Source organism: Tupaia chinensis, unplaced genomic scaffold (genome assembly GCF_000334495.1).
Source record: "Tupaia chinensis unplaced genomic scaffold, TupChi_1.0 Scaffold000627_1, whole genome shotgun sequence".
Taxonomy (NCBI): Eukaryota; Metazoa; Chordata; class Mammalia; order Scandentia; family Tupaiidae; genus Tupaia; species Tupaia belangeri.
Genome location: NW_006160147.1, coordinates 8,800,456 through 8,826,493, shown reverse-complemented (window position 1 = coordinate 8,826,493; position 26,038 = coordinate 8,800,456). Strand labels below are relative to the sequence as shown.

The 26,038-nt window shown below is 43.8% G+C and overlaps 1 protein-coding gene across 2 annotated transcripts in view; it reads right to left on the bottom strand.

The window, feature by feature from the left end:
• The window catches only part of HHAT (hedgehog acyltransferase), a 204,951-nt gene that overhangs the window by 66,718 nt on the left and 112,195 nt on the right, over positions 1-26,038 (bottom strand). For both annotated transcript variants that reach the window (XM_006159340.3, XM_006159339.2), the window contains one exon: positions 24,485-24,635. In XM_006159340.3, coding sequence (XP_006159402.1) covers positions 24,485-24,635 — 151 coding nt within the window. The remainder of the gene's footprint in view (positions 1-24,484; positions 24,636-26,038) is intronic.

The window sequence follows — 26,038 nt, the reverse complement described above, 5'->3', positions numbered from 1 at the left end:
AACAAAAAAAAAAAAAAAAAGATGGAAGACAATAGCAGTCTGTGACAACCACTATGAACCTCTCTTGAGAACGTCTGGACCTTTGTCTTCTATCTGAATACCCCTCAAGTCCATTCTCTGTAAATCCAGGAAGGAACTCAAATAGATATTGTGTGGCTCTGCTGGACACTGTATTTCTCCTCTCCCATAGCTAAAAAGCCCTGTTTGTTGCTTTTCATTAAGTATCAACTAATTCTAGACATGAACTCCCTTAACCACATCTTACCTCTTTGTATTCCTTTGTCCTCACCCTTCACATTACCACTTTAATACCTGAGCTGACCTTAGAGATCTTTGCGGGGCCACACAGGCACATGGCCCTGCAACCTCCACTCCCTGCCCCCCACCCCCATCTTCTGATCCTCTGCACCAAGACCTGAACTTCTAAGGGAAAGAAATTTGAAAAATCACATCACAAGGCCAGCAGGTAGCATGGTGGTTAAGGCGCTGGACTCCCACATGGCCAGTCACAGTTCAAGTTCTGAACCCAGTGGCTTGAAAATCATGCCGGGCATGTATGCAGTGTGTGCCCAAAATCCCGAGAGGAGAATGGAGGAGAAGGGATTGTATCGTGGCCATTCCCCTTGGGCGGGAGGATGATTTCTCTCTTTCTTTCTCTCTATCTATCTCTGGCAAGCTCATGTGCCCTATGGCAAAACTTTAAAAAATAAGATAAAATAAACCTATCATAGGTATAAAGACTAGACAATGAAAACAATTCAAAATAATCACATGACTCTAAGTTGAGAGAGACTGGGGACTTAATTAACTCTTCTCTTCACTTTCTTTAAAGGTGGATTTTTTTTTTCCTTTTTGTTGAAGAGAGGGCAAGATGTTTGCAAAGCTATAGTGTAATGAGCATACCAAGCTTTCCTTTAGGCCAGCAGCTGTTGCAGAATTTAATGGCACAAGGGAGGGTGCTGCCCAAGACGACAAGAAAAGAACAAAGACCTTGATCTTGGATGACAGTGGTTCCTGACACACATGCTCTCACCTCTTGAGTTTTCAGAAGCCTCTGACCTTCTAAGTACTCCAGATACAGAAAAGGTACTATTTAGATAGGAATTGTAAATAGTAGGGGCAAATCCTTATAATGAACCACCTCGGAAGTTGGCCTAACATAGAGGAAACACCTTTCCCCCAAGACTGAAGATCCGTGTTTAGACTTGGCTGTTAACTCAAATGAACACACACTTGGTCAGTCCTACCCTTGTCTAGCAGATAAGGACACAGAGCTGCAGAGAACCAGAGCACTTGAAAGGAACACCCAGGCTCTAGACAAAAGCTCTAATTATTAATAATGTGAGCAGCATTTTCAGCATCTTCAGAACAATCCTTCAAAATGAGTGAAGAAATGGGAAGCTGATTGGAGTGGCTTCATTATGGCTAAGCATTAACTTCATGTAGTCTTAGGAGGAATTCGAAGATATAGCACCCTTAACTTCATATAGTCTTAGGAGGAATTCAAAAATATAGTACCCTTTAACAGGCTATTATAGAAATTCATTTCCCCTACTGTGAGAACACTTTGTGTCTTCACATTACTATGTTATAGTTACCAAATATATTCATTAACATCCTGATTATACCTTCTATCATTAGGGGTAATTTTGAGGTCAGAAATGACTGAAGTAGAAAAAACTCATGAAATGTGTGCATGGAGCAGAATCCTTAAGGCTGACAGGTAAGGACAAGTGAAAAAAAATTAATTCTAGCACATAAAATTCCTACTTCAATTTTCAGAATTAAAGAATTTTAAAGATAAAGAGGATCTTAAGATAATAGCCATATTCTCATTCTTTTTTTAGCATTAATGAACACTGAGGCCCAAATATCAGCTTATCAAATGTCTTCTAGAAATACAAGACAACATAGGGTAAAGGCAGGTCTACGTGTCTCTCGGACCCGAAGACGTGCTGGTGGAAGAGGTCCGGGTGTCAATTGAGGTGGGAGCACCCAAGGAGAAGAAATGGGCACTGTTCTTAAGCAACTGTGATGACAAGGATGAAGGCCACCACTCTGTCAAGGAGAAAACTAAACAAGTCTATGAAATCTGACCTTGAACTCCCAGAGAGAAGGACCTGCCTCAGGGTGGTCAGATGATGGGACTGTGTGTGCTGTGTATCCCAGAGGGAGGAGTTCCCATGTTAAAATGTCCAATATATAGGTATGTTCTTTCTTTAAAATATGTGTGTGTGTATGTGTGTGTGTGTGTGTGTGTGTGTGTGTTTGGGTGCATGCCTTTGCCAGAAAGGGAGAAAGAAAAAGAAAGCACTGCTTCTCTAAAATGGGACCTGGTTACACTGCGATCTGCAATTCATTTTTCTCCAGTTCTCCACCCCATCAGGATTTGGGACATGCACACACACGTGCCTGGCATGTTTTTCAAGCTACCAGAGTAGGATTTGAACCACAATCAGCCATGTAGGATCTAGCTTTCTATGCACAGCACTTAACAACTGCACCTGCAGGGCTGACCCTACAGATAATGCTCTTTATTCTCACTCCCATTTAAGTCCTGGGCCCACTTCTACGTGAGAGGAGGTATGGCCTCTTTGTTTCTTCTCTTTTCTCATTATTATTTGCATGACACTATTCTCTTTTACTTGACATGAGACAAGATACTAAAGTTCAAGTGTGGGGTCAGTGAGGATCAACGAGACCCCATGAACCTCTAGCCTATTCTTCATCTTACTGGTCCTCTTCGCATAGCCAGCCATGGCCCTGAACTTACTCCATTTATAGATACTCCGGAAACCAGCGAAGAAAGAAGGGTGATTGGCAGCATAAAGTTTGCAAATATGAGGGATTTTTCTGAAATACCATCTGAGCATATTCAAGGACACACAGCCAGGTTGACTAAGATTGGGACAATTTGAGCACCAAAAAATCAAGTATAGTAATGGGCTATAAACTACTGAAAATAACAAGTGGTGCATCCAGGTAAATAAAGAGCAGATAAACGTGGGTGAGGGAGTCTCATTTACAACCGAATGCCAAGTGCCAGTGGTCTCAAAGTTGCAGCCATGAGAATGAAGACTGATGGTTTCGATTCTTGGCTCGAGCAAGAATCATAATTTCTAGGGGGAAATTTTGACAAAGAGCAGGATATTTGTGTGGTTTTCAGGTATCTACCATAGACTGCTTCCTAGTTGCAAGGCAAGAAAACAAACACAGAAACTATGCAGCAGATAAATCAGATAGTAATCTATAAGTTGATAAAAAAAATTAACATCACCAGTGGGAACAGTTGGATATGATGTGATAGGCTGAAAAGGATGTGATTTTTTTTTTTTAAGAGAGAGAGAGATTTTTTGTTATAGGGTGTGTGTGGTTGCCAGAGAGACAAAGAGAGACAGAAAGTGAGAAATTACTCCCTAGGAAGGACCATTCCATAATCCCTTTTCCTGCATTCTCTTCTCCGGATTTTGGGCATGCACACACACCTGGCATGAGTTTTAAGCTGCTGAGTCTGGGACTCAAACCACAGTCGACTATGTGTGAGTCCAGTGATGTAAAATTATGCCATCTGCTGGTCCCTGGATAACATTTCTTATGTACTAGTCCTGCCAAGAATGCATAATCTACACCTAACATCAAAATGGTGAATGTTCTAGTAAATAAGGAATATCTATATTCTTTAATGTCAAAAAAAGATAAAGACCATAGAAATTTCCCAAATTAAAGAAGACCTTAGAACTTCAACTCTATGTCAGTCTAGCATGTTTCCACTCTCCCCTTTGGGAGAAAGCAGGCCTGAGGCCAATAATAGAGTTTATCACTCCTTATATGAATACTCCACAGATAGTAAAGCGACATTTTTTTAAAATTCACAGGCCTCTTACATAACCTAGCCCTTGCAGAGCCTTGCAAAAATAAATAAAATCCATCCTCTTCTCAAAGATGAGCCTCCCAATCAGTCACAATCCCATTTTGCCTCTGGGCTCTGCTTCTTAACTAAATTTTTTCCCCTCTAAATTGTGAATTCACAGCATTCTGAACACAACTTTTGCTCTGTGGCAAAAAATGGATTTATCTTTATGCTATAGAAAGACGTATAATACAGAAATAGATTTATACCTACCTTATTCTACCTGGGCTGCTAGGTCTTTAATCTTTTTTTTATCTAACTGAACTTTCCAAAATGTAATACATTAGGATACACAATCCATTTCACACAATAACTTCCTTCACTGAGTTGGCCACAGTTAACTTTAATCTGAGACCATATTGCATTTAGAAATTAAACAATACATCAGATAATATTACTTCTACTTTGTATTACAGATGTTGTTTATCTAGATCATAGTTATTGCACATAATTAGAAACCGACCCATTATTCACACTCTCCACCCTCAAAAACACACAAGCACAAGCCTAAAGCTGAGAGAAACTGCTAGATGTCAAGCAGACTTCTCCTCTGCCTTTAAATGATAAGATATCGGGAGCCTGGCTTCACAGAGGAAGTAACTGTGCGGTGGCTGAACTCAGTTTGCACAGAGAGACAATGACAGGAATGCCATTGAGGTGAGGATGCCCCCCGTGGCTCAGAGAAGCATTCTCTCTACTCTTCTAAACACATGCAGAGCATCACTGAAGTGCCCAACTCTTTACTGTCTCGCTCCCTGCTCATCTTGCGAATCACTAATATGATTTGATTCATTACATTTAATTTCCCACTACTTGAATAATCCCCATGCTCTCCTCATGGCAGTAGAAATAAAGGTTTGTGGATTTTATGCCAAAATAACAGGAGAAAGATTCCCAGTGACAAAGAGCTACCGAAACAGAAGATGGTACTGCTATTATGCATTAGTTACATGTACTGAGGATTAATCTACAAGGGTGCATTCGTGTGAGACAATGTAGATAAAGTCACCCGCCCCACGGCCCCAGAGGCCCTAAGCACAAAAGAGGCTACGTTTATACAGCACAATTTTTTTCTGGAAGATAACCTCTGGCTTTGAATCCAAGACAGAAGCTGAGATCTGCTCGAGTGCAGGAGGAAATGAGGAGAGAGTGATGAAAAGCTACTGTCGTGGACATATTACACCTTTTAAGCAGTGAGAAATTCATTTAATAAATCGATTGAAGCCTGAAATCTAATTAAATCGCAAAGAAGTATCAACCTGAAATGCTAATAAGTTCACGCTCAAATCGTATACACGGAAGCTCTGCCATGCATGCCTTTAATAATGCATTACCTAAAGTATTTTCTGGATTCATTAAAGCAGCACAGCGACGTGACGTGAATGATTTCTACAGTCTCCTTCGGCTACTAATATCTCCATGCACGCAATCTGTTTAGCTATATTCCCCTTCCCAGTCAAGGTGAATGAGATGTGGTTCTCAAGGGCCAGGATCATGATTATAAAAAGGAAAGTCAAAACTGAGTAAGGAAATACAAGCACCTCTAATTCTGAACAACAATGAAGTGAGGATTCTTCTGTCTAATTATTGGCAGCCAGTGTTTAAAGTAACTCGGATATGGAAGACTAAAAATGTAAAACGCCAAATGGTTTTATGCGACAAAAGCTTCAATGAGGTCCATTTCAGGCTGAGCACTTCTTCAGACGTGACCTGGTAGGGACATCAGCACCGGGAACTGCCATCCCGTAGCTCAGCTTTCCTTCCAGAGGTCCAAAACGGTGGCCAAGTTCTAAGAGCAGTGTTCCATGTGTGTTTAGGGACAGGGAAGGGTGCAGGTAAGTTCTGTTAAGTGATGAGCTCATCACTGCACCTGCTCAGCTCCGAATTTATAACACCCTCTTACCTGGTTTACTGCTTCTGCCTCGACTTAATGTAGTGTCGCTTCTCAGATCAAATTCCTTCCACATTCTTTATCAAATTCAAAAACAAGGAGGCACCATAGCTTCAAAGCCCTCTCCCCACCTCTACCTCCTGGTCACTCCACACTCCATTCCAGTCACAATGGCCTCCTGTTATCCCTTGAGCACGACACACACACCTCTGGCCCAGGCCTTTGTACTGCCCGTGCCCTCTTCCTAGAACACTTCCCCAGACACCCGTGTGACTCACGTTCTTTCCCCAAGTCCTCATCAAATATCACCTTCTCAGGGAGGCATGCCCTGATCACCCAGGGACAGCCTGTCTTTATTATTCAGATTCTGTACTTGCAAATTCATCTACTTACTAAAATTTGTAACCCCCAAGTCAATACTTGAGATACTTCTGTGATCATTCATAGATGAGCTCAGGGTGCCAAAAAATTCAGTCACCTGAAGGCAAGCTCTGCCTTCTTTGTTTCAATTCTCGTAATCAGTCACCTGACAGGTTGAGGTCACACAGGGCAAGCTCTTCTTTCTTTGTTTCGATTCTCGTAATCAAGTGTCTTTTGGTTGTCTGTTAAGTAGTATTCTTTTAAATAATTATTAATTTAATTTTATTTATTCATTCGTTTTATTTTTTAACTCAACCAGAGAGAGACACATAGAGAGAGATAGAGGGAAACTGAGAAAGCAAGCTACCAGGTCCCAGACTCGAACTATGGTCAGCCATGTGGGAGTGTCTAGCGCCTTAACCACCACACCACCTGCTTGTTACAGTGGCATGTTTTTAACATGTTTTTTGGTGTTTTCACTGTTTAAAATTGAGCACACAGCTAAAGTGCTGTCCAGCGTTCCTAAGCATACGAAGGTCATGATGTGTGTTATAGAAAAAATACATGTGTTAGCGGGATGAGCAGCTGGTGTAATGACTATGTCACTGGACTCGCATGTAGTCGACCGTGGTTCAAGTACCAGACCTGGTGGCTTAAACTCACGCCGAGCACATGTGTGTCCATGCCCAAGATCCCAAGAGGAGAATGGAGAAGGGACTGCACATGGCCATCCCCCCAGGGGATGATTTCTCACATTCTGTCTCTCTGTCTCTCTGTCTCTCTCTCTCTTTCTGGCGAGGACACGTGCCCTATAGCAAAACTCTCAAAAAAAGAAGAAGAAGAAAAGAAAAAATACATATGTTAGACAAGCTTCATCCAGGCATGAGTTACTGTGCTAGTGACCGTGGGTTTAATGTTAATGAATCAATAATATATGGTAAATAAGGCATCTTTAAACAAACACACATAAAGCAAGGTTATGTATGGATCCTTGGCTGATGACAAAGTTGTGGCCAGAGACTGGAAGAAATCTAACCCTGCATTTCCCCTAGGAGCAAAGGTTCAGTATTCGCTAATTGAGTGTCTGCAGAAACATGGACTCGGCTGACATCCTTCCCCAGGACATCAGACCTCCTTTATGCCGCTCTGCTTTTCCACAGCACTTAAGTCCTATCACTCTATAGTATGCACTTACTTATTGTGTTTATTATTTATTATTTCTCTCGCCAGCTTGACAGCCAAGTCCATGAAAGTCTGCACTTTTGCTTATTTTTCACTGCTATCTCCCAAACACCACTGGGGGCATATAATGGGCATTCAGCAGATATTTGTTGAATGAGTGAATGAACAAACAGATGAATGGAGAGCCAGGGCTTCTGTGAAGCAGAGGCCTGGACAAGTGCAGTCTTAGAGAATAAGTCACTCCGGAATGCACCCAAGAAACCAAAGAATTAAGATGAGGATTCTGGCCGGGAGAGGCGCTATCAGAGAGAGGCTGCAGGATAACTTCAGAATAGGCTGGGCCTATAGGGAGGCAGAGGTTGAGCAGGGCAAGCTCTGAAGCCAAACTCAGGCAGACAATACCAGGTTCCAGAGGCAGGCAGTACACATGCTAGGTGACAGCCATGGGGACACAGGATGCAATGGGCTTCAGAGAGGAATGGGTGTGCTAAGAGCCATCCTTGAGAAATAAAATCCCTAATGTGCTCCTGCAGCTTCTGGGTGGGGGTTCAACTTCGACTTCTCAGCTTGTATTCTGTCGGTAGGGTCTGCAACAGCGGGCCAGGTCTCTCCCAGTTCTGTTATTCCAGTTGCAAGCAGGACCTTGGACCCTGGAGGGTGACTGCAGCTCACTGTGCCTCAAATGATTCTTCAATAGGCTACACAGCTTATACTGTAAGTCAGCTCACCATACACACACACACACACACACACATACACCTTTAACACTCACATGAGCTGGGAGCAAACAGAACAAGAACCGTGTTTGCTTTTCTACAAAAGGATTAAACCCCAGCAGACAGGCACCAGCCCATTACCAGGTAGAACAATTACTTACTAAGGCTTAGCGAGGTCAAGTAATTTGACCAACATTACAGAACTAGCAAGGATGGGATGTGCCCCCAGGTCTCCCACACTTCACGCTCACTCTGTTCCCTACATTATGTAATTCCATAATTCCCTAGAAAGCTTGTAAAAGAAATTGATAAGAAATAGTACTCTGTTTTCCCAACTGTATGTCAATATTGACATACAAATATTCAAATAAAACAATGTATTTCACATATTACAGTGACATACCATTATTCAAATAAAACAATGTATTTCACATATTTTCAGGGAATTAATATCATTCCATTTTTTCATGGTGTTCACTGACTTTAAAATATTTACATTTTAAAGGCATGAAAGTTTAAGGCTAATTATTGCTAACTTGTTAAAGAAGCTGACATTAAGTTAATTGGGACACGCTTCTGGGAGATGACATGGTATTGTCCACATCTACTATTTATCATTTTGGACAAATCATTTAGCCTCTCATCAATAAAATGGGGACAGTGAAAATGAGACGGTTCCTGATGAATGCATCGAGTTAACAAAGGAGACAACAGCTGTGGGAGCGTTTACAAACGCCAGGCACTATGCAGACTCAGGGATGGTTGTGCCTGTTTTGTGACACATTATTTTGGGTATGGATTCCCTGGGGGCAGGGACTCTCCTCTTGAGCTCTGCATCCACACATGAGTGACTAGCACATAGTAGGTGCTCCATAAATACTCCTCGAACAAAGAGAATTTGGACTTTCAGGTACAACTTCTTCAGGGAGGATTTACAATGTGCCTACACAGTCTGTAAGTGAAAGACTAACGATAAAAGTAACCTAGGCCATCTGAGAACCAAATACGAACTTGCAGAGTAGCTTGGGAAAAGGTCTCTCTGCCCACTGAGATGCTGATAAAACTTGCACTGCTGCCCCCATGCCTGGGCAGTAATACCAACTGCTCAGTGAGGGTCCTGGCCCTCAGCCATCACACCTTGGGTTGTGGTCTGATGGCTGAGTGCCCGGAGCCAGCACCAAGCCTCTGTTTTGACCCCTCTAATGACAGACCTGCTCCCCATCCCCAGCTGAAGCACCTCAACTATAGTAAAGCAGCAAGCAGCCTTGCCTGACTGCCTCTCACTCACTCACCAATCACAACCCAGGTGGCACCCGTAGGATACCTGTGATGAATGTTTTAATTAACTTCTGAACAAATTCTCTATACTCTGCAGTTAGTAATATTTCCCAGAAATGTCATAACTAAGTGGACCTGTCATCTCTACTTCACATGCTCCTGACACTGTTTCCAGAAGTCTCCTCTGTGTCACAGGGAACCGTATCCCTCTCCATCCTGGGGATAAGGAGGGCAACCCTGCAAAATCTAAAGAAAGTTGTCTTAAGACCTGTTTAGCCAGCAGCCAACAGCAGTTGGGCGCTCCTGGTTGGCCAAGCCCCCACCCATGGTTTCTTACACACTACGGGCAATTCTAGGTCAACAGCAGGGAGAGGGCAGAGAAGGGGGAAAGTTCTCTACATGTGGGAAAGCTAGTTGGAGGACAGGCGTATCCTGTGGACAGCAAATGTGGACACTCCAGTGGCCCCCAGCTAGTCCGACTGCCTCTAAATAAGTCTGACTTCCCCAATTTCTTCTCTCCTCCATCAAAGAACCACCTTTCAGTGCTCTCCCTGCCTTGGAGCTGATTGAGTTCACCAACCACCCCCCACACCCCCTCACCACTACCATCATTTCTTCATTTCTTTGTGGCCTCATCCCCTGGGAAAGCCAGCAAAAGCCCCCACCCAGGTTCCTAGGACCTGGGCCCTGTGAGTCATGTGAGTGTAGGATACTGGATATTTAAACATACTTACAGTCACTCCTGGCCACCATCTAAATGGTCTACAGAGCCAGGGCATATCAAAGAGGAAAACCCTAAGAAGTTATTTGATCCAGTGACTCTCAAATTTTTGTTTCAATTTGTTAGAGAGTACATGTATTTGCCAGGCAGAGAGAGAGAAGGAAAGTGAGAAAGCACCTCCCCATGGGACATGATCACACCACAGGCCCGCTTCCTCCATGTCTCCCTCCTCTCAGGACTTGGGGCACACATGCACACACACCTGGTGTGTTTTTCAAACTGCTGGGTCCAGAACTCAAACTGGATGGTCAGCTATGTGAAATACAGCCACCTTAACCACCAGGCCATGGGCTAGCCCAACTCTCCAATTTTTATATCTACAATGTTCCTAAAAGATCTGATCAAAAGCATATTCTGATTCCTGGGTCTCGGGTGGTACCTGCCATCCTGCATTTTTTTTTTTTTTGGAGAGGTTTTTTGCTATAGGGCATGTGCGCATGCCAGAAAGACAGAGAGAGACAGAAAGCAAGAAATCACCTCCCAGGGGGGATGGCCACACCGCACTGCAATCCCTTCTCCTTCATTCTGCTCTCAGGATCTTGGGCACTCACGCACACGCGCTCGGCATGAATTTAAGACATCAGGTCCAGGACTCGAACCACGGTCAACTACATGGGAGTTCAGCAACATAGCCATTACGCTAACTGCTGGTCCCATCATCCTGCATTTCTAACAAGCTCCCAGGAGAAGCTGATGGGGATCTTCCTTGGACTATACTTGTGACAGCAAGGATCTAACGCAAGGCGCTCTCTAAATGCAGACATATGACTGTGTTAAAGTAAAATACCAAATGCAAAATAAGGAAGGCCTGGTGGTCCCTGACCTCCGAAACATTAGTACTGGTTCATAAGATAGAAGGAGAGTAAGCCCTGCAGCAGAAGAGACCAGCACCAGAGTCACGGAGGTCTGTGAGTTTGTGAGAGACCTGCATGGGCTGGACAGAAGAATGAGGACTTGTTCTGAACCAATGTGGTGTGTGGTGAGCGAGAAGAACCTAGAATAGCAGATCAGAGCCATGTTTATACATACACACATGCTAAAGAACAAAGCACTATTTTCAAACATGAACACCAAAGCAGTCTTCCTAACTTTCACCCTGCATGTTAAGTACAGCTTACAATTCTTAGGAGAAAAAAAGTATTCATTTTGTTCATTACGTGCGCAGTAGAACAGTAGCAGAGAAATGTGTGAACTTCTCAAAAGAAAACCCTTTGACTAAGCCATTATGAGGTGAGTGAGAATAAAGCTGGCAGGTGGGTCTGCAGCAGCAACACAAGCAAAAGTGCCGGAAGCTAAAACGGTCTGCAGCATCTGTGCTCACAAGATGGATGACACCAAATGCTTTCGCCTTTCTTAGTATAACAAAAAGAGGAAACATCACCCACGGTGCCACTGAATATGAATTCTCACATACTCATCTATGAGCAAACATTTTCATGCATCAAAACTTTCTTACTGGGAACCAGAAGATGTGTGATGATTATGTTGCTGCACTCCCATGCTGTTGACCATGGTTCAAGTCCTGGACCTGGAGGCTTGACACTCATGCTGGTGCGTGTGTGCGCATGCCCAAGATCCTGAGAGAAGAATGGAGGAAAAGGAATTGCAATGTGGCCATCCTCTCTGGCGGGTGATTTTCCTCTTTCTGTCTCTCTTCTCTCCAGAGAGCACATGCGCCCTGTAGCAAAAATTTCTATCTAAACCAAAAAAATCTTTCTTGCTGAAAGGATTAGGATTTAAATGCAGTTAGTATATACTATTTGGGTAACTGGAAAAGTCATGACACATTTTTGCATGGAAAACATAGAAAAATATGTCATGACTTTTCCAATGGCCCAATAGTTATGTGATGTGGGACATTTTACTTAGTGTCCTTGGCGCTTACTGACGACGACATCTAAATCCTTACTTGGGCTGGCCCTGTGCACAGTGGTTTTGGGCTGTGCAGAGGGACCCAGATTCCACATGGCCATCCAACCACAGTTCACAGTCCAGCCCCAGTGGCTTGAAAACATGCTGGTGTGTGCATGCATGCCCAGGATCCTTATGAGATGGAGAGAGAAGATTGTGGAGTGATCAGGCCCATTACAGGGCGCACTCACTCACATGCACTCTTTCTGGCAAACACACACCGTCTGACGAGTAAAGTAGTAATAATAATAATAATAATAACAATACTGAAACATAAATCCTTTCTTAACAGTCTAACAGGGATTTTTTTTTTAACTAAATGTATTTTGTTCTCAGCAATCTCTGGTTCTATGTGATTTCTAGCTGCTCATAAATTTGGAATCGAATCTAAGTCCAGTCTTACAGTAGTTTCCTCCATGCACAGAAAGAACACCCCATTCCACCTCTGAGAGGGCTAGGCCCCAGACTTCCTTTTCTAAAGAAAAAAAAAAAAAACCACAATATATTGTAAGAGGAAATAGAAAACTTGTCCCTTGTGACACAGAGAGTGGAAAGGAGTAGAAAGAGGTGAAAAGGGATGAAATTATCCAGTCATGTCCTGGCTGCCCCTCCCTTAGCCGGCCCCAGGGCACCCCAAAAGAACAGCCTGTTATGCAGGTTGAGGCAAACATGGAACAGGGGCTCTGGCTTTCCTTCCTGGTTAGGACTCCGCCAGCCCACCTCGAAGAATGCATCTATGACAGGGGGTGGTCTTATCAGAATGAAGGCATTGGCTGGGTGAAGGAGTTGGCATTGCTGAGTCTCCCCAGAACCCCTGGGCAAGAAAGATGCAAAATTTAGTATATACAGCATAGAAAAATGAGGGCCAGAAAACCGGGCTAAGGGACACCATGGTGAATGGCAAGGTGAGCCCATGATAAAGTACATGCCATGGCAGGGCCTGGCTGGGACTCAGAGAGTCTGCCTAGCCGGTAAGAACTGAGGTGAGGTGGCCAGCAGGTGGCATGGTGGTTAAGGCATTGGACTCCCACATGGCCAATTGTAGTTCAAGTCCCAGACCTGGTAGCCTGATAATCACATTGAGGGGTGAGTATGTGTGTGTATGCCAAAAAATCCCAGAAGGAGACAGGAGAAGGGATTGTGGCATGGCCATCCTCCCTGAGGGGTGACTTCTCACTTGCCCTCTCTTTTTCTCTCTCTGGTGAGCACATGTGTCCTATGGCAAAAACATTAAAAAAAAAAGAACTGAGGTGAGGCTGAGTCAGGAAGAGGGGAAGTCTGGGCCCTCACCGTACCATATTTACCAGCTTTTCCTCCTCAGACCAACTTTTACCCACTAGACCCAATAAAGAAATACAAGCTCCATTTTGGCCAAGGCTGTCTTTCAGTCAGCAAAAGATGGAAGCATTCATGTTTTAAAGATACAGAAAACCGGTCAGACATTTTTGTTTGATTTTTTAATAGAGAGCACATGCATGAGAGAGTCAGGGAGAGGAGCAGCCTCGATGGGGCCTCGTTACACCACAATCCACTTTCCCCAGCCCTTTCTCAGGAACCTAGGCACCCACCCACATGTGCACCGGACGTAGTTCTCCAGCCAACCTGGGAATCCGAACCTGAGTCAGCCATGTGACTTTTGCAGAGTACTCACGTTACTACTGCAGCTGGGCCAGAAGATGGCATTTTATGTCACTATAGTTACAGTTAGGAAGGCAGGTTAACCACTGGAATGAATTTAAGTTAGAGTCATATTTCATACATAAACCAATTTCTCTTTGTCTGTTTTTCAAGGGAGTACAGATAGCAGGGGGTCATTCTTCCATTTAGGAAATGTCTTTGATGAGTGCCTCCCATGTGCCAGGCCCCATGCTGGGTGGCAGAGGTTTCATGGAGACAGTTTTTTTATTATTATTATTATTATTATATTATTTGTTTCAATAAGAGAAAAGCATTCTTTTTTTTTTTTTTTTGGAGAGATTTTCACTATAGGGCACGTGCGCTCGCCAGACAGAGAGAGACATAGAGACAGAAAGCGAGAAATCACCCCCCAGGGAGGATGGCTACACCGCAATCTCTTCTCCTCCATTCTCCTCTCGGGATCTTGGGCACGCACGCACATGCACCCGGCGTGAGTTTTAAGCCACCGGGTCCGGGACGCAAACCGTGGTCGACTACGTGGGAGTCCAGCGACGTAGCCATTATGCAACTGCTGGTTCCCTGAGAAAGGCATTCTTGACAGACTTTCAGCCTGTCACGATTCTCCTGCCCCAGCCTCCCAGCTAGCTAGGGTTACGGGCTTGCAATCCTGCACCTGGTCTGCTCAGAGTGGGCTGTGACCCACACAGACCTTCGTGCAGCCCCCGCCTCACATGGTGGGCCCTACCACCTGTACCACCATGGCTGGACCAGAGAGTAGTTTTGAGAATCTAAAAAAAATTGTTTCAGTAAACTGCGGATCTCCAAATTAGGAATTTCTTCTCTATGTAAAAATAAATAGAGCTGGTGCCATAGTGCAGCAGTTAAACCCTGTGCATAGGGAGCCAGATCCTACGTAGCTGACCACAGTTCAAATCCCAGCACAGCAGCTTGGCAAACATGCGAGGCATGTGCACATGTGCACCCAAGATCTTGACAGAATGGAAAGAAGAGGAGAAAAAAGGATTGTGGTGTGACTACACCTCAAGGCAGGGAGTGGTGTGCTTTCTCTTTCTTTCTCTTTCTCTCTCTCTCCCTTTCTCTCTCTCTGACAGGCACATACACCTCTGGTAATGTAAAAATGAAGGAAAGGAGGACTAGAAAGACTTCTTCAATTTACAACCAATTTACAGCCAGGCAGACACTGTACAGGAAAAAAAAAAGAGAGAGAGAGAGAGATCTAACTACATACAATATAAAATTTATACATCAAAAAATCCTGCAAACATTTCATAGAAATGGCAGGTTGTACTTTGAATTTATTATCAGAATTGAGGTGGGGCGAAAAGCCACGCTACTCTGCTGAAGGGGGAAGGTCTGCAGTAGAAATGAGACAGTGCTGGGAGTTCTGGAACTTGAAAGATTAGCAGATGCAGGGCATTTCTCTTCTGTCACTGGCAAAGAGGACTGGACCCAGCCTGAAGTGGGATAAAGGAAAAGAGGAGGAGGAGGGTAGTTTTCAAGGTGGATTTGGGCAAGGGGGACATTGGAGGGGATACTGGTAGGAAAATAAAGTCAATGTGGGCTCTAGGTGGCTCCCTTCTATTCTCCGTCACGACAGCTATTTCTGGATTGCTGTTTGTAACGTAAGGGATGTGACAGAAGAATAGAAGCCCCCATCCCACCCTACACCATGCGTGCACTGACTCAGGTTAAAAGGGGGGCCCCTTTCCCCCCCATCCTGTCATGCGTATTGCCCAACTGCAAGCCCTCTCCTACCACTGCCTGTAGGACTCCCCTTTCGAGGGTCAGTGCCTAAGCCATCATCTTTCTCATGTACACCGGATTCCAGATCCTGTCACTCAAGTCACACGCTCTTGGCCCAAGAGTACTGGCTTCAGTACAGTTTTCACGAGAAAGACAGTATTAGGGAGTGATTCAGAGCACACACTGTATCATGTACTCCGGTTCAAATCCCAGCTCCACTACTTAATAGCTGTGTGGTTTAAGAAGAGTTAAATCAACCAACACTTATAAAGTGGGGATAATGACAGTACCTACTTCTTCGAGTGGTTGAGAGGATTAGAAATACCAAATCTATACAAGCACTTAGAGCCATCCTGCAGAATGTAAGCACATGTTGCTGCTGTCCTTGCTATTACTGCTGCTATTGTCATCATTATTAGAGTTTGGGCTGCTCTGAAGGGCTCTACTCCCAGCCCTGCATCCAGAATTCTCCTCTTCTTTTGTAAGAGATTAGGATTTCAGTACCTTCTTCAGAAAAATACTATCCCCAAAGACAAACAGCTGTCAAACTCCTCTCCCCTACCCTCTGAATTAAATCCATTTTCTTCTTTCAAATTTGCAACTTTCTCCCTCTTCTAGTGACTAGGACATGGCACAAGAGCTGATAAAATAATGACCATAATTAAGTAAGAAAGGCACACATTCCTCATTCTTGATTCCTTACGAGGCAAGTTCATTCTCAGGCAAATCACAGGCAGACACAGTATTTTGGCATACCGTGTACTAATACTTCATGAGAAAAGTATGGAGATGAAGAAGGTGTGGAAGCCATAGGGGTCGAGGTATGCTTCACGTACAGCAATACATCCAGGCATGCTACACAGAACCTGCCAAGTGTCAGGTCAAAATACCTGAGAATTGCACTCTTAAGACCTGATGATCAACGTTTTAAACAAGAATGACCGGTCACTCATTCAGTGTAGTTCTCCTGGGTGCTCTCTGAACACCAGGCACTGTGGCGGGTGCTGGACAGTGTGAAACAAAAGCAAGACACAGTCACGGACCACAAAGAGCTTACGGGCTGGCGAGGTGTGAGCAAGGAGAGGGTGACTTGCTGTGAGACACGCCGGCTCCATGACATGGGTATTGCAGTATCTCCAGTTCAGAGAGAAGGAGCCTGAGGCACAGCTAGGCAGTACGGCCAGGATGCAAACCCAGGTAGTCTGGCTCCGGACCCGTGCTCTCCAACACTGTGCGGTGGTAACGGGGACCAGCACCTTCCATTTGAAGATGGCCTAGTGTTTCTGGCATCAGACTGCCTCTGACTCTAAAGCCTGCAGTCCAAGAGCTTACCAGTCATACAGGAACTGGGAAGAAGCCACCACAAGGGCGAAATGGAGAGGAGGATGGACTGTCTTTGAAGTAAAATGTGAATCCAGGAAGCAAAACATAAAGATGGCTCATAAAATTTGCCTCAACCTGATCTTCCCTATCCTCTTTGATCTATGGAGTCTATGTTTGGAGGAAGAGGTAAAGAGATTTTAAAATATGAATGTGAGAAGAAGGAAATGTGTTTTCTGAGTCTGTTGGGATGGGATGTTAGAAAAGGGTTGACTAAGAGAAGTGCCCCCGAATGTGAGGTAATGCAGCTGTCCAGGAACTGGAAGCACTTTGTAAACCTATATTAAGAATTCTGGGAGCCAGCCGGAGGCATGGTGGTAAAGGCGCTGGACTCTCACATGCCCTACCTCAGTTCGAGTCCCAGAGCTGGTGGTTTGCTTTCTCACTTTCCCTTTCTCTCTCTCTGGTCAAATTTAAAAATAAATAATAATAATAAGTAAAATTAAATAAATCTTTTTTAAGTGTTCTGTTAGGGTTAAGAGAGGAATCACACCAGGGTATATTCTGGGGGGCCCCCTACTTTCGTTTAGAGATCTAGGCCTTTCACATATTATCATCCATTCTTACCACCTTCTACAACTCCTTCAACTACCCACCTTATCAAGTCTTTCTTTTCCGGGAAATTAGAAAGCAAATGAATGGTGTAAACTCTACTCTCATATCTGTAATAATGAGTATTAGTTAATATGTTGGTATCTATAGTGCACGTGCCTGTACCTGTGCCTTAGAATATGATCATACTTAACTTCACAACAATCCCCTGAGGCAAGTACTATGGTGAGCCCCATTTTATTTTATTTTATTTAGTTAATTATCTTGAGAGGTTTTTGTTATAGGATGTGTGCTCTTGCCAGAAAGACAAAGAGAGACAGAGAGACAGAAAATAAGAAATCACCCCCCAGGGGGGATGGCCACACTGCAATCCCTTCTCCTCCATTCTCCTCTCGGGATCTTGGGTATGTACACACATGCGCCCACATGAGTTTAAGCCACTGGGTCCAGGACTTAAACTACAGTCAACTACATGGGAGTTCAGCAACATTATGCCAACTGCTGGTCCCAGTGAGCCTGATTTTTATGCCACAGAAACTGAGGCATAAGAAGGTTCTAGGGGTGGGATGCTTTAGCACCAGGATCCCAGCTGTCCTCCCCATTCAGTGTGGCTGGGGCTGACAGAAAGACAGAAGTAGAGGGAACACAGACATCACCTCGTGCTGAGATTCTGTTCCTAGTCTTCATCCAATGGCTGAGGAAACTGAGTCAAAAGTGATTTGACCAAGGCTCCTCTTCTGAGGGACAGACTGTGACATTCCCACCCCAGTCTGGATCTTTGAATCGTCACATCTCAGTGGGAGCTGAATGAAGTCCTTCCTCAGCCAGCCCCATCTGCAGGCAGAACTCTCAGTCATCTCTGGCTTTGGCAGACTTTTAAGCCTCCAAAAAAGCAAGAAGCTACCACTTGCTGAGGATCCATTATATGCCAAGCTCAAATCCATCTTCCTATCATCCCTATGAGGCCAGAACTATTATCATCCCCAATCTAGAAATAAAAAGATTGGTCCTGAGAACATAAATTATTTGCCGAAAATCACACAGTTAATAAGCAGCAAGTTATCTGGCTGCCTACAAAAAAGTGGACTCTTATTAACAGCACTGGTTCTACTTTTTCTCATTTGTGTTTACCCCATCCCCATGTGCACCCAATAAAGCCAGTAGGATATGCTGAACATTTTACCAACTCCATGCCTGACGTCTTCCCCTGTACCTGGAGGCTACATTGGGCTCAAAGGCAGGGCTCAAAGCCAACAGTTTGTAGAGCCGATGTCATCATCTCTCACAGGCCTGGACCAACTACCTACCTAGGGATTGGAATCCCCTTACTGACCTACAGTGCATGTAATCAATGTCCCAAGGAAAGAAAGAGCTCAGGCTGTCTCCACCCTTAACCTAAAGATGTCCCCATATATTAAGGGCTGGCAGCCACCAACAGACCCCGATCCTCCGGGATAAGGATTGATCCATGAGCTTGCCTGTGAAGATCTGAGAGCATCATCATTCAACAAATGCAGAGGGCGAGCTGGGTAAGATTCCTGAGATCGCTGAAACTGACCCATAACTCACCAGCCACCATGGGGAATTCTATCAGTCTGCACACTTAGGTTCTATAGCTAGAAATCAAATCAAGGGAACATGACTAGATTTTTAATCTGGAACCTCAGACATAAAATGTCATCTTTAATGACTCCTGGCAAAAGATGCTCATTTCAGATCTCAGCTCCTCTAAATTAAAACATGATACCTAAAAATTAAGCAGAAAGTTCTTAATTCCTCAGGTTTGTATGACCACAGAAAAACTGTAAGCAACACATACTCCTTGGGGATTTGTTACGCATGTCTACAAATGCTTGAGCACAAACTATATGAAGCAAAGAGCTAAGGGAAAAAAAATTAAGTAAATCTAGCTAATCCAAACTTCCAGGTTTGGGCCAACTGGGTGAATACAATTTTTTTTTTTGGAGAGGTTTTCGCTATAGGGCGCGTGCGCTCGCCAGACAGACAGAGAGAGACATAGAGACAGAAAGCGAGAAATCACCCCCCAGGGGGGATGGTCACGCCGCAATCCCTTCTCCTCCATTCTCCTCTCGGGATCTTGGGCACGCATGCACACGCGCCCGGCATGAGTTTTAAGCCACCGGGTCCGGGACGCGAACCGCGGTCAACTATGTGGGAGTCCAGCGACATAGCCATTATGCTAACCAGGGAACCAGGGTGAATACAATTTTTCATGGTCAATTTGAACTATTATGTCAGGGCAGATTCCCTCTCTGCTGATGGCCACTTTCACCTGCTCGCTGATGTAGAGCTCAGAGTCTTCTGATATAGCAGGTTGTTGGCTCCAAGTCTTCCCTTGATGTTAAGTGAACTGAGAGACAGTGCGGTCATTCAAGTATGTAAAAACTCCTTTAAAATGATAGGCTAAAAATTCCTCTGTCAGGGACCAGCAGATGGTATAATGGTTATGTCACTGGACTGCCACATGTTCAATTATAGTTTGAGTCCGGGACTTGGTGGCTTAAAACTACACCGGCGCCTGTACCCAAAATCATGAGAGGAGAATGGAGGAAAAGGGATTGCACCATGGCCATCCCCACTTGGGGGTGACTTCTCACTTTCTCTGTCTCTCCAGTGAGCACACATGCCCTATCGCAAATATCTCTCTTTTAAAAAAATCCTTTCATCCTCAGTTCTAAACCTCATTTACTGTAGACTTTTTAGAAGCTCAAGTAACCATTCGATGATCTCCAGAGATCGTTTTTAAAGTTCTCTCCGCTTCCTACCCACTCTGCACTTCGTGTCACTGTATGAACAGCTGCCATTCCCCAGCAGAATAATGTACTAATGTACAACACCAGCTTTCACACCTGCCCGCGACTAAATTCTTCTCAGCACTAATCTCGGAAGAGGGAGCCATTTTCTGAATGCAGCTCAATAGACGGTCCAGGGTTCAGCTACTGGAGCAGTGGTAACACAACACTCCGTGATGCTGGATCCATGTGGGAAGGTCACAGGTTTGCATCCTGAGTCTCCCTGTACACACTGGGTGCACCTGTGTGCCTGCAACCCCGGGTGGCTGGGGCTGGGGTGAATCGCAGCAATGAAGACCAGGCTGGGGGCACCTCTCCCTCATTGTCTTTTTTTCTCATGGAAGAAAGGATGAAAGAAACTTTAAGGAAAAAAAGAAAAGGAAACTATCTTTACTTTAAAGAACAAACAGATAGAGCCAGCCCTGTAGCACTGCGGTTAAGCACTGTGTGTAGGGAGCCAGATCCCACGTGACCGTGGTTTGAATCCCAGTCCTGAGGGCTTGAAAAACATGCCAGGCACATATGCACGCATGTTCAAAATACTGATGGGATAGAGAAATGAAGGAAAGGGATTGTGGCGTGACCATAGCCCTGTGAGGTGCTTTCTCTTCCCCTCTCTCCCTTCCAGCAAATGCATAAGCCCTTTGACAATTAAAAAAAATTTTTCAATAAATGGCCTAGAATTTTTTTAAGTTTTGCCTTAGGGAGCATGTGCTTGCCAGAGACAGAGACCAAGAGAGTAAGAGGGAAAGTGAGAAATCACCTCCCGGGGGGGATGGTCACAATGCAATCCTTTGTCCTCCATTTTCCTCCCAGAATCTTGGGCATGAACATACATGTGCCTGGCATGATTTTCAAGCCACAAGGTCCAGGACTGTAACCACAGTTGGTCATGTGGGAGTCCAATGACATAATTGCTATGCCATCTGCTGGCTCCTATGGCCCAGAAGCTTTCATATAAAGTTAGTTGCTAATAGAAAGTACAAATTCAAAACGATTTTCCTTAATATGCATTCCTAAAGAGAAAAGCTAGAGATCAGAGCCAGTGTCAGGGTCATAATATAAGACACAGAACATGTAATGGGATAAGCCTCCTCCTCAGGTTGCAGGAACATCTGCAAATAGCATAAAGGACAAGCTATCATTTTTATTCTCTCTTTTTCCAACTAAAAAAACATTTCTGAATCTTACATGGTACACTGTAGTCCGAGAGAATTAATCACCATTTCTAAATTCAACTACTTAATATGGTATGGCTACCATGTCAAAGACCCTCATATTTCTAAGTATGTGCCTAGTTGAAAATCACTTAAACAAGATAAAATGTGGAGGGGGAACACCTAGATCCATGTATGTCAAAGAAGCTAGGATGAGAGTCCAGGGCACTCCCAGGAAGAAACTTCTGTTTGTTATTTCATCTAAAAACCTCCTCTTAGAGCCACATCTAAGGGGTCTCCTCAGAGTGTCCTCCTCATAGTACGTCTTCATTATTCCCCTCTTGCTGACATTTGTCTTAAAACTTTAGCTGGGAGGAAGAAGAGAGTGTTTCAGCAGCCTGGGGTAAAAACTGCTTGGGTCCAATTCTAATCAAGACAATGAAGAAGGTCTTAACAAATATGTTCTTGCCACTTCTGTGGTTTACATAGAATGAAGGGTCTTTCTTGGACAAGAAAGAAAGAAAAAGAGGAAGAAAGAAAGAAAGAAAGAAAGAAAGAAAGAAAGAAAGAAAGAAAGAAAGAAAGAAAGAAAGAAGAAAGAAAGAGAGAGAGGGGAAGGAAGGAAGGAAGGAAGGAAGGAAGGAAGGAAGGAAGGAAGGAAGGATCTATGAATACATTTAATTAAATAACTAAAGAACAAGAAGACAATCAGGGCCAGACAACGGTACAGCAGTGACACACACCTTGTGGGGCTGACTCACATGGGAAGGCTCTAGGTTCGTGTCCAGAGACCTCCCTGAACATGATACGAGGGGTATGTACATACGCATGACGTATGTTGGCTAAAATTGGGGCTCAATTGTGGCATGAAGGACCCTGTTGGGGATGCCACTTTCTCTGTTTCTATTTCTCTCTGTGTCCCTTGCTCATGGAAGAAAGATAACAGACAGAAACTTAAAAAAAAAAAAAAGAAGAAGAAGACAACCACCTGATTGTGAAACATAGTCAATTGTGTTTAAACTGCTTCTTTTTTTTAAAGAATTATTTTTATTTTATTTAATTAATTAATTTATTTTGTTTTAATTTGACCAGAGAGGGACAAAGTATATGTGAGAGAGAGAAAAAAAGTGACAAAGCAAGCTGCCAAGTCCAGGACTCAGGAAATGAGGTTGGCTATATGGGAGTCCAGCACCCTTAACCACCACACCACCTGCCAGCCCCTAAACTGCTTCTTAAGACAATCAACGCATTGGTATTTATGGATAAGGAGCCAAGAGCCTAGAGCTAGCATGCCTGCCTGGGAGTCCTAGGTTTTCATCATGCTAGTCATTCCTGGAGAGGCCCTGTAGGAAAACGTGCTTCCCGACACATACATGAGGACCCGTGCTCACACCAGGAGACACAGGAACTGCTGGGCTCTTACCAGACACTCATGACATGTTCCCAAATCACGCTGGGTCTCCACCTGTTGTAAATTATTTTATTACTTTTATGAGTAGGTGAAAAGCTAACAGGGCCTTCTCACCAGGCTCCTTTTAAACAAGGACCACTGCCTTCTAGAAAAAGTGCCTTTGCAAGCATTCTTCGGTCTCATCATTTCAAGAGGCCAACCTATGGTATTCAGGAAAGTAATTAAGGACAAATCAAAGCAATTACTTGACATTCTTTACAATAACCCTATGAAATTTCTAACCCTAAGAAGCAAACTGTACAAAAAAGAATGAGGCTAAAGAGGCTTAAACGTAGCATCTTCTGTAATAAGTTACTACAGAAAACCAGGATGTTGAGTGCTACCCACCTCCTTTGGAATAGCAATGTTAGATATGGCTTTTTTTTTTTTTCCCTACCCAGGTCTTCGGTCTTCTGCCTACTGAGGTGAAATGTAAGACTGAACGAGCCACATGAATGAGCCAGTAAGATAATTCTGAGCAAGGCCTGAGCAGGGACAGACAAACGATGTATCCAGAGAGCAAAACTGAAGTAGGCACCAACTCCCATGCTCATGCCAGTATCGACCCTGAGGTTCTTACATTAGATTTGCAATTGAAAAGGCAATCCTGTCACTGGTTGTGCATTGGAAGTGATAAGGGAAACAGAGCAGCAAGCAAGTCCATCTGGAAAACACCCATCAGAAATGGCACGTGGCTGAAGGATCCCTTGAAACAACGATTCCAGACCAATCATTAGTTTGTGGGACGAAATCAAGAACAAGAAGAAAATGCAGAAAAAACATCTGTTTATCCAGGTGCATTGAGCAGAGGAATAACATAAACATGAAAGCTATCATTTGTAAACATCGCCGACATGTCAGCTGCTCTAAAGGCATTAGCTTAATTACTTTCAGAATGACTCTTGGAGAGAGCTATTATCATTATATTATTATTACCATTTAAGAGATAAGAAAACTGAACTTTGTAAATTGACCCAGATGTGAGAACTAGTCTATGCTATTATTCTGAGTCTATTTTTTGTATTATTTTTAATGCACATATGTGCACGAGAGAGAGAAGAGAAGAGAAGAGAAGAGAAGAGAAGAGAAGAGAAGAGAAGAGAAGAGAAGAGAAGAGAAGAGAAGAGAAGAGAAGAGAAGAGAAGAAAAGAGGGATAAGGGGAAAGAGAGAAAGAGAAAGTCTTCCCTAACAGAACCCATTCACATTGCAACCTCCCTTTCTCCATTCCTCCCTCCCATCAAGCGGCCAAGGCTGAGACTCAATCAGGCAATCGGGCATGTGGGATTCAGTTCCCTCCACACAACACTCAACCACTGTGCCACAGAGCCAGCCTGTGAGTCTTTTCTTAAATTCCACATGTATACATGTCATTTTCAAGAAAAACAGAAAACAACAAAATACTCAATATATAGTGGCATGTCCCACATCAGTAAGAAACCATGTCAAAAATAACCCTTCGTGCACTGGTACACAGACTTGGCAAGAAACCTTAGCTCACGTATCTTTGTAACCTGATGATCATTGCAAGAGGTCCAGAAAACACGTATTGTCATCTTACTAGTCGAGTGAAGAAAATGAAGTGCCAAATGTGGCTTGAGTGAGGGGCAGGGGAAAGAAAGACAGTAGCCATGCACTCTAAAGACAGCCAAGCCATGGATCTTCACACTAGACCTTGAGGTTAAACAAACCAAGTGACTGACCTCCACATCCCCGTGAAACTGAACATGGTGCTCACGCAGCGAGGGAGGGGCGGAGGCCTGAGTCCATCTAGACGCATGAGCAGAGCCGGGATGCCGAAGAGCACCAAGTACTTCACGTAGAAGAAGAGCACCTGGGCCAAGGCCAGTCCTCCTGGAAGGCGAAGAGACCTGTTAGACACATGGACCAACAGCAGAGCAGGCTCCTGGAAGAGATGGGACATCCCAGCAGCTGTGTCACCTGTCCCACTTCTTCACCCTCTCCCTTTCCTCCCCTCCTCTCAAACATTTTTAAATAGTAGCCCACACTGTTTTCATTTAATGAAATTCTTAGATTAACGGGTACTGAAATATCCTTCATTACGGTGACAGGCATCAGGCATCAGGCTGCTTGGTAGTCGTTCTGTCACAGAAACAAGGACAGAGAATGCCTTACAAGCACATACTGCATTTTTAAACCATTAGGGAAAATGTTTCCCAAATCCATGAAAACCTACATGAACTTGCACCTGTAAAAGAAGTCAGATCAAAAAATACTGGTGACAATGTGGAGAAATTAGAACCATCACACACAGCAGGTAGGAATGTAAAATGGTATAGCTGCTGTGGGAATGAGTCTGGGAATTTCTCAAATGATTAAACATCGAATTACCATATGATCCAGAAATTCTGCTCTTTGGTATATACCCAAGAGACAACCTGTCCAAAACATTTATACCCTAAGGTTCATAGCAGCATTATTTCTTTTTTAAAAAACAATCTTTTGAAAACTTTATTATTATTATTATTTATGTTTTAATTTGACCAGAGACAGAAAGAGTAAAAGGGAGAAAGCAAGCCACCAGGTCCAGGACTCAAACCACAGTCAACCATGTAGGAATCCAGCACCTTAACCACCATGCCACCTGCTGACCCAGCAGTATTATTTTTAATTGCCAAAAGATGGAAACAACCAAAAATTCCACCAACAGATTAATAAACAAAATATAGTCTGTTCATAAAATGGAATATTACTCCCACCATAAAAAAGAATGAAATACTGATACATGCTACGACATGGATGACCCATGGAAGAATCATGCCAGGTGAAAGACGTCAGTCACCAAAGATCATATACTATATGATTCAATTAATCTGCAAGTCCAGCATGGGGAAACCTAGAGAAACTGAAAATAACTTAGTGATTGCTGAGTGCTGGGAAAGGTGATAGCAGCAAAAAGTAGTACTTCTTAGGGCCAGCAGGTGGCATGGGGGCCACAGTTCAAGTCCTGGACCTGGTGGTTTGCTTTCTCACTTTCCCTCTCTCTCTCTCTCACTCTGCCCACTCTGGTCAAATTTTTTAAAATAAATAAAGTTAAATAAAAATAATTATTTTTTTAAAAAAGAACATGGCTTATTGTTCTTTCCCCTTGACCTGAAAATTAGTCTTTCCCCTATAAGATTTGATCTAAGGTTTCAGGGTTGGCCCTGAAGATTCTGCTGCATTCTCTAAGGCATACAATGGCAAGAAGGCAAAGTAAGGATATAAACAACTCTGCTCTGATTGAAAATTGTTTG